General features: G+C 43.7%; 1 protein-coding gene across 4 annotated transcripts in view; it reads right to left on the reverse strand.

Moving 5' to 3' along the window:
• LOC138760348 (FERM domain-containing protein 6-like) overlaps window positions 1-12,767 on the reverse strand; it is a 114,889-nt gene that overhangs the window by 63,442 nt on the left and 38,680 nt on the right. For all 4 annotated transcript variants that reach the window (XM_069930818.1, XM_069930819.1, XM_069930820.1 and 1 more), the window contains exon 2: window positions 127-342. In XM_069930818.1, the coding sequence (XP_069786919.1) occupies window positions 127-222 (96 nt within the window). In that variant the 5' untranslated portion in view covers window positions 223-342. The remainder of the gene's footprint in view (window positions 1-126; window positions 343-12,767) is intronic.

Below are 12,767 nucleotides of genomic sequence, written 5' to 3' on the forward strand. Positions count from 1 at the left end.
ATATAGTTAATCCATTGATTGTGCCACGTGTCATTTCAAAGTCTCAAAGGATATGACATACAATTAAAGAAAATATCTAATTGAGATAAATAATAGCTCTGTAGCCAGAAAGGCATTTCTACTCACTCCAACGAGGACTTCAAGTTGTTCCTTGTTTGGCAGAAGCACAGAAACTGTACGTTGGTCTGGCATCATTTTATTTCCAAACAGCTGCCTGCTCATCACAGGACTGTGGGAAGATTTGGGTTTAATGAATCGCTACCCAGTCCAGAGTTGCCTTCCACAAATTATGGCGCTCTCATCACTGAACGTCGAACTGCATCCAGCCTGTTCTCATCTTGCCTGCCAAATGACATGTTTTAGAGTTAATTAACGAAAACAAGGTTTGGAACAGACCAAGCGATGGAGATGTGGGCACGTAGGACAACAAGAATCTTGGCTTCAGATGATATGCATCTTGTAAATGTTACACACATACCTAAGCTCAGCATCTTTGACCTCCAAAATATGAAGGAATGTGGGAGGCTTTATCAAAATTCTGGAGATATATTTGGCACAAGCCTTATCATAGGTACGGTACCATAGAGGCCAGATAGTTTCTATTCAAGGTCACTGAAGAAGATTATTCTTCTGAAATAAACCATGTTGATAAAATGGATTAATTTTAAATATGCAGGCCACCATTTAACAGAGAAAAGTGAATGTTTTAAATGGCTTCTAACTCACTGATCTATAGTTGTCTCATTTTACCTCAGGTGGAGGACTTCAAGCTATCGACTCTGTCCCTCGTGTAGCCTGTTCTCCAGTTTATGGCAAATAACCCCAAATCCCATTTACTCAGCTGGGTCATCATGGAACCCACAAAATGAAGGAATGTGATGGCAATTCCTCAGATCCCTCGGTATTTTCTCTTCTGATATTATTTGTAAGAATTCAAGCTCAATTTTACCTAATCTCCATTTGACTTAGACCTATAGAACACTTCAGTACATAAACAGGCCCTTTAGCTCATCTAGTCTGTGCCGAACTATTATTCTGCATTGTCCTAATCTCCTGTACCTGACTATAGCTCTCTGTGCCCCTGCCATCCATGTATCTATCCCAATTTTCCTTAAATGTCAAAATTTGAGCCTGCATTCACCACGTCCGCTGGCAGCTCGATCCACACTTTCATCACTCTCTGCATGGAGTTTCCCCTGATGTTCCCTTTAAACCTCTCACCTTTAACCCAAGTCCTCTCATTCTTGTCTCTGCCAACCTCAGTGGAAAAGTCTACTTCCTGATGAAGCCCGGGGTCAGGTCAGGACTAGAGATGTTTAGAGATTACAACCTGTACAGCAGGTAATTAAGAAGGTAAATGAGATGTTGGTCTTCATTGCTCGAGGGACTTAATTTAAGAGCAGGGAGGTTCTGCTGCAACTGTACAGATTTCTGGTCTCCTTACTTTGGAAGGGACATACTAGCTTTGCGGACGAGGTTCATCAGGTTGATTCCAAAAATGAATGGAATGTTCTGAGGAGAGACGAGTAGCCTGGGATCACACTCATTAGCCTTTAGAAGAATAAGGGAGGATCTTATATTGTAGATACATATATAATCATGAAAGAAATAGGTAAGATAGGAGGAGGGAGGCTTTTTTGAAGTTCAGTTATTGACAGAGTACCTACTACCATTAGATTCATTTTTCTGCTGGGCTTAGCAATTTCTATACCAGTAACTGTAAACAAACTGCACAAATATACAGCCATAAATAATGAGCATATGAGTTCTTAAATGATTCTCAAAATGTGCATAGTTATTAGGAGTCAGATAGTGAGGGGTGTAGACTATTCCTAAACCTGGATATACAAGTCCTATGGCACCTGTACCTCCTTCCTGGTGATAACAGCAAGAACAGAGCATGGGTGGGTGGTGTGGATCCTTGATGATTGATGCTGCAGTGTTCCATAAAGATATGTTCAATAGTGGGGAGAAGTTTGCCTGTGATGAAATGGGCTGAGTCCACTACCTTTTGGAGGATTATCTTCTCTCAGATATTGGTTAACATCTCACCCTGGCAGGGCTTGTTACCCACCTGTTTCAAACAGGTATCAATCATATTGGTGCCCAAGGAGAGTGTAGTAACCTGCCTTAATGACTATCGACCAGTAGCACTTACATCAACAGTGATGAAGTGTTTTGAAAGGATGGTGTTGAAGCAGATCAGCTCTTGTCTGAGCGCCAACATGGATACATTTTAGTTCACCTATCATAGCAACAAGTCTACGGCAGATGCCATCTCACTGGCTCTACACGAAGCCCTGGAACACCTGGTCAGTAAAGGTGCATTCATCAGGATGTTCTTTATTGACTACAGTTCTGCATTTAACATCATAATCCCCTCAAAACTGATCAGCAAACTCCAAGACCTGGGACTCAACACCCCTCTGTGTAATTATATCATGGATTTCCTCACCTCCAGATTGAAAAGATCTTCTCCTCCACAATCTCCATCAGTACCAGAGCACACAGGGCTGCGTTCTTAGCCCCCTGCTCTACTCACTTTACACCTCGGTACAAAAATAACACCATCTACAAATTTGCTGATGAACCCACAGTAGTGGGTTGTATAAAGAAGGGGGATGAGTCAGCGTACAGAATGGAGGTTGAAAACTTGGCTGAATGGTGCACTAACAACAACCCTGCCCTCAATGTCACCAAAACTAAGGAGCTGATTGTTGACTTCAGGAAGGGAAGACCAGAGATATACATTCCAGTGATCACTGAGGGAATCAGTGATAAACAGATAAACAGATTTAAGTTCTTGGACAGTCACTATCTGGGAGGATCTTTCCTGGACCCAACACACTAATGGCATCGCGAAGAAAGCATGTCAGCAGCTCTATTTGCTCAGGGGTTTGCAGAGGTTTGGTATGACACCAGAAACCCTGACAAATTTCGACAGCTGTGTGATGGAAAGTGTGTGCATCAAAGTCTAGTATGGGTGTAAAACCTTCTAAAAGGTAGTGGACACAGCACAGGACATCACAGGCAAAACCCTCCCCATTATCGAGAACATCTACAGGGAACGCTGCCATCAGAGAGCAGAAACAATCATCAACGATCCACACCACCCAGCACACGCTCTGTTTTCATTGTTGCCATCAGGAAAGAGGTGAGGGTGCCACAAGACTCGCACCACCAGATTCAGGAACAGCTGCTCCCCCTCCGCCATCAGACTCCTCCACAACAAACTCAATCAGGGACTCATTTAAGGACTCCTACTTGTGCACTTCATTGATTTTTTTAAATTATCTTTTTTATTACATTGTTTACATTTGTTTTCTGTTTACAGTTCTTTACTTGTTTACCTGATATGCTGTGTACAGTTGTTTATTGCACTACCAACAAGTGGTAATTCTGCCTCACCCGAAAAAAAAACTCAATGTTTTATGTACTCTGACAATAAATCTGAAATCTGGTGTTCCTATACCAAGCCATGATGCAGCCAGACAGCACACTTTCCACCACACATTTGTAGAGGTTTGCCAAGATTTCTAATGACATACTGAACCTCCTCCAATTCCTAAGAAGTAGTGGCTCTGACATGCATCCTTTGATATAGAATTGATATGAAGGGTCCACTGGAAGGTGAAACTGAAACTATGGAGACAGCCTCAAGATTTGGTGCTTAGCTTTAAGACAGATGAGGAGGAACTGCTTCTCCCAGAGAATAGTGAATCTCTGGAATTCTCTGCCCAAGAAACCAGTAGAGCCTGCCTCAGTGGTTCTCAACTTTTTACTTTCCACTCACATACCACTTTAAGTAATCTCTATGCCATAGGTGCTCTGTGATCAGTAAGAGATAAATTAAGATGGCATATGGTGCAAAGAAAAAGTTTGAAGAACCCTGTTTTAATTGTACCTAATTGACTCATTATGTGCTCAGTTTCATGACTCCAAAGGAAATGGGCCAATGACAATTTTACTCAAGCAAAATATTTCAGTAACAATCGAGTCTAGAGCAGTGATTCTCAACCTTCCTTTCCCACCCACGTACCACCTTAAGCAATCCCCGACTAATCACAGAGCACCGATGGCAAAGGGATTACTTAAAGTGATATGTGAGTGGAAAGAAAAAGGTTGAGAACCACTGGGCTGCCTCATTAAATGTACTTAAAGCACAGATAGATTTCTGAATAACGGAGACAGTAAGAAAAGGGGTGGTAAGTGGAGCTGATCCATTGCCAGATCAACTGTGATCCTATTGAATGGTTGAGCAGGCTCAACGGGCCAGATGGCCAACGTCTACTCCTATTTCTCAAGTTCAAATTGCAGGCTGGGGATGGGTGGGGAAAGGGAGGGAAATAATCACAGGTATTTAAATGTTGGGATGTTATCCAAATAATATATAAACACAAAATGCACAAAAAAATTAAAAAGACAACATTGGAGACTTTTCAAACCATACCAAATATATGATTACAATATTGTTTTATGATCCAATCGACCTCTGGTTTAAAGTACACATGTCACTTATGTAAACATTCCTAACTTAAGATTCACATCCACAAGTCAAATTCCATCCCAGCATTGGCCCTCTCCAGTGTTAAAACTCTCAGAGTTATCGTGTTCCTCCAATCCTGACCTCTGGTGTATCTCCAATTTCCATTGCCCCACTACCAGTTCCTCATTAATCCTCCTGTCTCTCTACCCCTTTCATCTCCTTTACGATTCTCCATAAACCACATCTCTTTGACCAAGTTTCTGGTTCTGAGACTTGGTACTTTCTACTGTAATACCTGAATGCTCCCAATGTTGAGGAGAGTGAGGATTTATAGGGATAATGAGACTGTGTAAATGAAGATCACAGGGAGCAAACAACAGTGCCACAAAAGCAATTTTTATAGAATACACACACACACTTGCAATATAGCTCGGGCACAACATTGTGGCTGAAGGGCTGTAATGTTCTATGTTCTATTTTCCCTCAGAATGCAAAACTTGAAGCATACAGTAAACTGAAAACTTCCTAACTTTACTTTCTAACTCTTTTTATTGGATGCAATTCAAGTGAGCAATTGTTTTAAGCCACAAATTTTATTTTCATTTTAAAAGTTACAATAGATTTTTAATTCCTCTCCAAAGTCCAATAATCTGCAGGCATATTTGCAAGAAGGGGAATTTAACTGCTCAAATAATGACTACATAATTTCACCCTTTTCTAAGTGTCCCCTTTGTTCCAAACCTCTCCCACCTTCTCTGCCACTAGAAAACACAAGGTCTTTCCCTCTCTACCTCAATTCTGATGAACGCTCTTTGACATAAAATGTTAACAGATTCTCTCTGCACAGATCCCAGCTGACCTGCTGAGTTTTTCCAGCACTTTCTATTTTCTGGCATCTGTAGCTTCTTTTAGATTTTAATTTAGAATTGACATTTGCATGTTTGTATCAATAACAATAAAGATTTGGTTTCCTGAACACTTTTGGGTGTATTTTATGGATTCTGGGTTGCTCGTCACAAAAATCACATTAAACACACTCTGTTCTCACTGCTGCCATCAGGAAAGACTCACACCAGCAGGTTCAGGAACAGCTGCTACCCCTCCACCATCAGACTCCTCGACAACTCAATCAGAGACTCACTGAAGGACTCTTTCTTACTTGTGCACTTTATTGAGTTTCTTGTCCTCTCTGTATTGTACAGTTTGTTTACATTCGTTATCGGTTTACAGTTATTTCTTTGTTTACATATTTACCCTGTGGACAGTTTATTTTTTGCACTATGGATTAATGGTAATTCTGCCATGCCCGTAGGAAAAAGGAATCTCAGGGTTTTATGTAAGGTCATATATGTACTCTGACAATAAATCAGAAATCTAAAATTTTCCTATTATGTACCATTTTTAAAATATAACCTATGATTTTCTGTCTATAGCATATTGCTCACAAAGCAAGCTGTTTGGTCAGTCCAAGGATGCAAGGGCATGCACTCAGTGTAGGTGCTATGCAAATATTGTCTAAGGCCTGGGCATGCTTAGTCAGGATAAATGAAGAGAGGCTATAAAAGCAGCTCACATGTACGGATGCTGTACAAAGCATTGATATAGCTTGAACGTACATTGTTGCATATGTTCTTCAGGCAATGGTATAGTGAGTATACTTAACAATAGTATTTATTGCCTTCAGGAAGATTCAATACAGCAGAAATGTCTAGTTAATGCTGCAATAACTGCAATACATTCTGCTATATTTGTGGTGAGTATACACTTGGTGCTAAATTCGCTCACCCACAGAGAGTGCATGCGTAATACATCGCCTCTCCTTTCTCGATGTAGTGATTGCTGCGTGGTGACTGTATGGTTTGCCAAGCAGGAAGTCTCTGCAAATGGCCTCTCCTACATTACTGTGTCCGTAGCAGCACCTTCTTGTTGGTCTCCCCAGTTTTCAAAATGTACGGGGTTGCAGGTTAATTTGGGAGTAAGTGGGCAGCACAGTTTTAAATGGCTGGGATCAGCTTCTACCGTGCGGTAAATAAAATGTTTTAAACATATGAAAACTCCACAGAAACCAGAGCATCTGGTTGAAGAATCAAACGTGTTCTCACCCTACTTTCCAACACAACAAATCTTGATTCAGCTTTCAGTAAGCTGCTTTCTTAGAAGTTGTTTTGTTGTTGGAGTAATTAAATTTAACAAGGATTTTTAGGAACTGGTAAAAGCGAGCATGTATAAACATTTCTTATGAGTGTAGACCCACACCTGCCCATCTACTCACTGTGACCAACATTACAGCACGTTACATAAACAGAATGGAATTCAAAAGGGGTTGTCGAGAAGTTCAGACATAATGAAATGTGTGACTGAAGAACAAAGGAATCTTTCCTCGTCACAATACTTGGTGTAAAGGTGATCCGCGTGGTTTTCAGAACCAAAAGATGTCATAGCAGGTTATCTGGATTCAGTAAGACTTCCAAGTATGATCAGGTGGTGGGTGGCACAGTGGTGCTGCAGGTACTGCAGTTCTGTCTCTGCCCCTGTTGCTCGGGCTCCATCCTAACCTCTGGTGTTGTGTGGAATTTGCTTGTTCTCCCTGTAACCGCACCCTGGGTGTTTTGGCAGTGGTGGCTGGTAGTTAATTGGCTGCTAAAAATTACCTCCAGCATAGATAGGTGTGGTAGGAGAATCACTGGGTGGATAAGGGAGTGACATGAACTTGATGGGTTAATTGGCCTCCATTTTAGTCAGAAGGAAATATGAACTAACCATATAACAATTTACAGTACGGAAACAGGCCATATCGGCCCTTCTAGTCCGCACCAATTTATGTGAAACCCCACTAGTTCCACCGACCCACTCCCACACCCATAACCCTCCAACCCCCTCACATCCATGTACTCATCTCTTTCTTTGGCTTGGCTTCGCGGACGAAGATTTATGGAGGGGGTAAAAAGTCCACGTCAGCTGCAGGCTCGTTTGTGGCTGACCAGTCCGATGCGGGACAGGCAGACACGATTGCAGCGGTTGCAAGGGAAAATTGGTTGGTTGGGGTTGGGTGTTGGGTTTTTCCTCCTTTGCCTTTTGTCAGTGAGGTGGGCTCTGCGGTCTTCTTCAAAGGAGGCTGCTGCCCGCCAAACTGTGAGGCGCCAAGATGCACGGTTTGAGGCGTTATCAGCCCACTGGCGGTGGTCAATGTGGCAGGCACCAAGAGATTTCTTTAGGCAGTCCTTGTACCTTTTCTTTGGTGCACCTCTGTCACGGTGGCCAGTGGAGAGCTCGCCATATAATACGATCTTGGGAAGGCGATGGTCCTCCATTCTGGAGACGTGACCCATCCAGCGCAGCTGGATCTTCAGCAGCGTGGACTCGATGCTGTCGACCTCTGCCATCTCGAGTACCTCGACGTTAGGGGTGTGAGCGCTCCAATGGATGTTGAGGATGGAGCGGAGACAACGCTGGTGGAAGCGTTCTAGGAGCCGTAGGTGGTGCCGGTAGAGGACCCATGATTCGGAGCCGAACAGGAGTGTGGGTATGACAACGGCTCTGTATACGCTTATCTTTGTGAGGTTTTTCAGTTGGTTGTTTTTCCAGACTCTTTTGTGTAGTCTTCCAAAGGCGCTATTTGCCTTGGCGAGTCTGTTGTCTATCTCATTGTCGATCCTTGCATCTGATGAAATGGTGCAGCCGAGATAGGTAAACTGGTTGACCGTTTTGAGTTTTGTGTGCCCGATGGAGATGTGGGGGGGCTGGTAGTCATGGTGGGGAGCTGGCTGATGGAGGACCTCAGTTTTCTTCAGGCTGACTTCCAGGCCAAACATTTTGGCAGTTTCCGCAAAGCAGGACGTCAAGCGCTGAAGAGCTGGCTCTGAATGGGCAACTAAAGCGGCATCATCTGCAAAGAGTAGTTCACGGACAAGTTTCTCTTGTGTCTTGGTGTGAGCTTGCAGGCGCCTCAGATTGAAGAGACTGCCATCCGTACTCATCTAACCTCCTCTTAAATGACAGAATTGACCCTGCCGCAACCACCTCTTCTGGAAGATCATTCCACTCAGCCATCACTCTCTGAGAGAAGAAGCTTCCTCTTATGTTACTCCTAAAGTTTTGCCCCCTAACCCTCAACTAATGACCCCTTGTTCCAATCTCCCCTACCTTCAGGGGAAAGAGCCTATTCACATCTACTCTATCTATTCCCTTCATAATTTTAAATACCTCTATCAAATCCCCTGTCAACCTTCTATGCTCCAATTAATAAAGTCCCAGTCTATTCAATCTTTCTCCATATTCAAGATACTGCAATCCAGGCCACATTTTCGTAAACCTTCTTTGCAGCCTCTCTACCTTATTGATATCCTTCCTATAATTTGGAGACCAGAACTGCACACAATACTCCAAACTTGACCTCACCAATGCCTTAAACAGTCTCAACATCACCCCCCAGCTCCTATATTCTATGCTATGATTTATAAAGGCTAGCATATTAAAAAGCCTTTTTCATAGGAATCCACCTTCCAAGATCCCTCTGTTCCTATGCATTCCTCAATGTCTTCCCTTCACTGGATTCATCGAATTTTGGATATTCTTACCAAACTGAAGCACCTCACACTTGTCTACATTAAACTCCATCTGCCACCTTTCAGCTCACCTTTCCAAACAGTCCAAATCCTTCTGAAGTCCATGAAAACCCTCCTCACTATCCACAACTCCCTCTATTTTTGTATCGTCCGCATATTTACTCACCCAATTTACCACCCCATCATCCAAATCATTAATGTAAATGACAAACAACAAAGGAACCAACACCGATCCCTGAGGCACACCGCTCGTCACTGGCCTCCATCCTGACAGACAGTTGTCCACCATGGCTCTCTGATGCCTATCTTCTAGCTACCATTGAACCCATTTATCTCTATATTAATCCCTAGAACCCCTTTGTCACTAACCTTTCATGTGAAACCTTATCATGTGTCCACTCCAGATCTATAGGTAGGTGTAGCTGTATAGCACACAAAGGTGCATGTGCAAATACACACACACACACACACATTCATAGAGACTCGTATATACATAGGCTCACAAGCACATATATAGCTCTCTTAACACACACACACACTCAAGCATGCACACATAAACACAACTATGCATATGTAAACACAGGCAACCACATATATGTGTACATATACACATAAGCAAAAACATACAAGCATATACACAGACCATACATTTTTTTGGTGCTATGCAAAGTTATTCCTCCTTGCTTGGATGATAAATGAAAGCCTTCAGGAAAACTAAACTGAAGTTTTTGCCAACAAAGAACGTTCTCAAGGCTAAAATCAAACAAATGAATCGATGAGTAGTTTAGCTTCAGTGGTTTGAGTGATCAACTTGGCATTTCTAATACGCTGAATTAATCTGCTAATCTCTGGAATTTGGTTCAGACTTTCTCTCTCCATTTTTTTCCAATGATGGCAACAGTAATTGGCACAGCAACTAACAGTGGTAAGGCAAACAAGCTTCCGTGGCTCCAGTCCAAGGATTTATGTTTCCACCTGCAAACACGAGTCATGGATCACCGAAAGATTATTCATGTGTGAAAGCAGGAATTACCGTGGCTTCTCAACCTGCAGTCCCCACGGTCACTGGTTAGTTAGTGATGGGGAGAACAAACCACGATTCCTTTGCTCTCTGGCCAGGAGCACCACAGTTAATCATAGAAGCCCATCCCCCACCACCTATTCCAAGTTTTGAGCCAATTAACCTCGTCTGAGCTGAAGAATTTCAGGAATGTCCAACTTGCTGCGACACATCTCAAATCTAAAGTATAGCTCATGTAATAAACAGTGGCGCCTGTCTTAATAAACCCTTTATTTACCTTTAACAGAAAGACAATTAGAATCAGTGAACCAAATCTGAAGGGCACATTCATTAAGAATATTAAACTGCAGAGATCATTACTCCTGAGTTGGAGGATATTACCAATTTATCTCAACGACTCCACTGAGGAATTCACTGAAACCAAACCCCATTAGATGTCTACCAGATGTTTGAGATTTCCATCCGTATTTGTACATATAATTAATTATTTGTTGCAGGCTGCTTCCAAACTGCTGGCTTCTAGAGTAGAAAGCAATTGTGCTTGTGTTGGTGAGGTTCAACGATCAGAAAATCACAAAGTGATTATCTTGGAGCATCAGAGGCTGAGGGGAAGCCTGACAGAAGTTTGTAAAACTGAGAGAGGCATGGATAGATAGGGTGGACAGAATATTTTTTCCCCGAGGGTATAAATGTCAAATAAGAGAGGCCACACATTTAAAGAACGGAGGGGGAAGTTTAAAAGGAGATGTGCCAGGCAAATGTTTTTACACAAAGAGAGGTGCCTGGAGTAATGGGGAAAGTAGATACAATAGGCGGCGCAGCTGTCGTAGCGGTTAGCGCAACGCCTTTACAGCGCCAGCAATCAGGACCAGGGTTTGAATCCTGCACTGTCTGTAAGGAGTTGGTTTTCCCCAGGGGCTCCGGTTTCCTCCCACCATTCGAAACGTACCAGGGATGTAGGTCAATTGGGCGGCACAGACTCGTGGGCCAAAATGACCTGTTACTGTGCTGCAAGTCTAAATGTTTTAAAAAGCAGCAGTGATTAAAAGGCTTTAGATAGAGACAAGAACACACAGGGAATAGGGGGCATGAATCATGTTCAAGCAGTCGTTTAGGTTTAATTTGGGCATCAAGTTCAGTGGTACACTGTTCTTTGTTCTTGAACGTGTCAACTTGTAGGCTTAAAGCTGTCTTTCAGGGCATAGCCGCACACAGATGATGGAATTACTCACCAGAAGGCTGGACAAATGATCTGGAAATACAAGTTCCCAGTATAATGACTGATTAAATAACCTTCTGAAATGAATTCATTCATACAACATGTAATCAGTAGTGGTAGTCATTAACGATGAGTTAGGCAATGCACTGGGGCAGCCAGCAGAGGGGCTGCCTCAGTGCCAGAGACCTGGGTTCAGCACTGGCTCAGGTACTGCCAGGGTGGAGTTTGCACAATCTCCCATTGAGAGCCTGGGGATTCCTCCCACATCCTAAAGACGTGCAGGCTGGGAGGTTAAAAGGCTTGGTGTGTAGGTGAGTGGTAGTGTGGGCAGAATTTGATGAGACTAAGGGGAGAACAAAAGAAAATATAATTAAGTGGGTGGTTGATGGTCAACATAGATTTGGCTGGTAGAAGGGTCCATTTCCAAACTGTGGTGAACTGCTGTATTCCTACCTGGTTCTGCCCCATCCTGTGACTGTACCCGTGGCCCATCCCTCTTTGACCTTGTGTAAAGCCTCTAACACCTTGACCCTTCCCCAGAAAGCCCAGGTCACGGCACAGGATGAGGTCCCTGACCATTGTGAATAGAAGCCTGTAAATCAGTGACTCCATCTCAGCCTCTCGAGTTATTTACTGCGCGATTTTTTTTGTTTTGCTTTTGTTGCCAATAATGGACCAACCCCTGAAACCCAACAACCTGGAGATCGACCCACAGTCGTCTGATGCCTCAGTCAGCTTCGACCTCTGGCTACATTGTTTCGAGGTCTTCCTACAAAACTCAGCTGGCATCATGGCCACTGACGCATCAGACCCCGAGTATTCCCAATGATCAGGGACGCCACCACATACGTGGAAGCAATGGATATGCTCGAGACAATACAGGGAGAAAGTTAACAAAGTATGTGCCAAGCTGGCCACCCACAGACAGCAACTGGGAAAATCAGGCAATCATTTCCTCCGGGACCTGTGGGGATTCGCGCAGGTGTGCAGCTTCGAGGCAGTATCGGCCACCCAAATCACAGAAGAAATGATCCAGGAGGCCTATGTTGCAGGCATCATGTCTATGTGCACCAGAGTTTACTTGAGCAGAGTAAGTTAGACTTAAAAGGGGCTGGAGATTGCACTCTGGAATGCAGAAGCGTACTCTGTGAATGGGCCCATGTGGGGGCTCTCCATCCTGGGACGTGGGTCTACAGGGCACCAGTCTGCTACCGCACCCGATTAATGGGCCCACCACAGATGCAGACTCCCAGGAGCACCTTAAGTGCTACTTCTACGGTCAGGCAAAACACCCCCGAAAACGCTGCCTGGCAAGAGACGTGACGTGCTCCAAGTGCAGTAAGAAGGGCCACTACGCAAGAGTATGCGGATCGCAGCCCTCCAGCTCCAGCACCGCCATCTTGCACACTGGCATCTTCTGGGGACAACCACGCCGTGACATGGGGGCTGCCATCTTGGACGCTGCTGACTTCTGGG

This window comes from Narcine bancroftii, chromosome 4 (genome assembly GCF_036971445.1).
Source record: "Narcine bancroftii isolate sNarBan1 chromosome 4, sNarBan1.hap1, whole genome shotgun sequence".
In the NCBI taxonomy this organism is placed as follows: Eukaryota; Metazoa; Chordata; class Chondrichthyes; order Torpediniformes; family Narcinidae; genus Narcine; species Narcine bancroftii.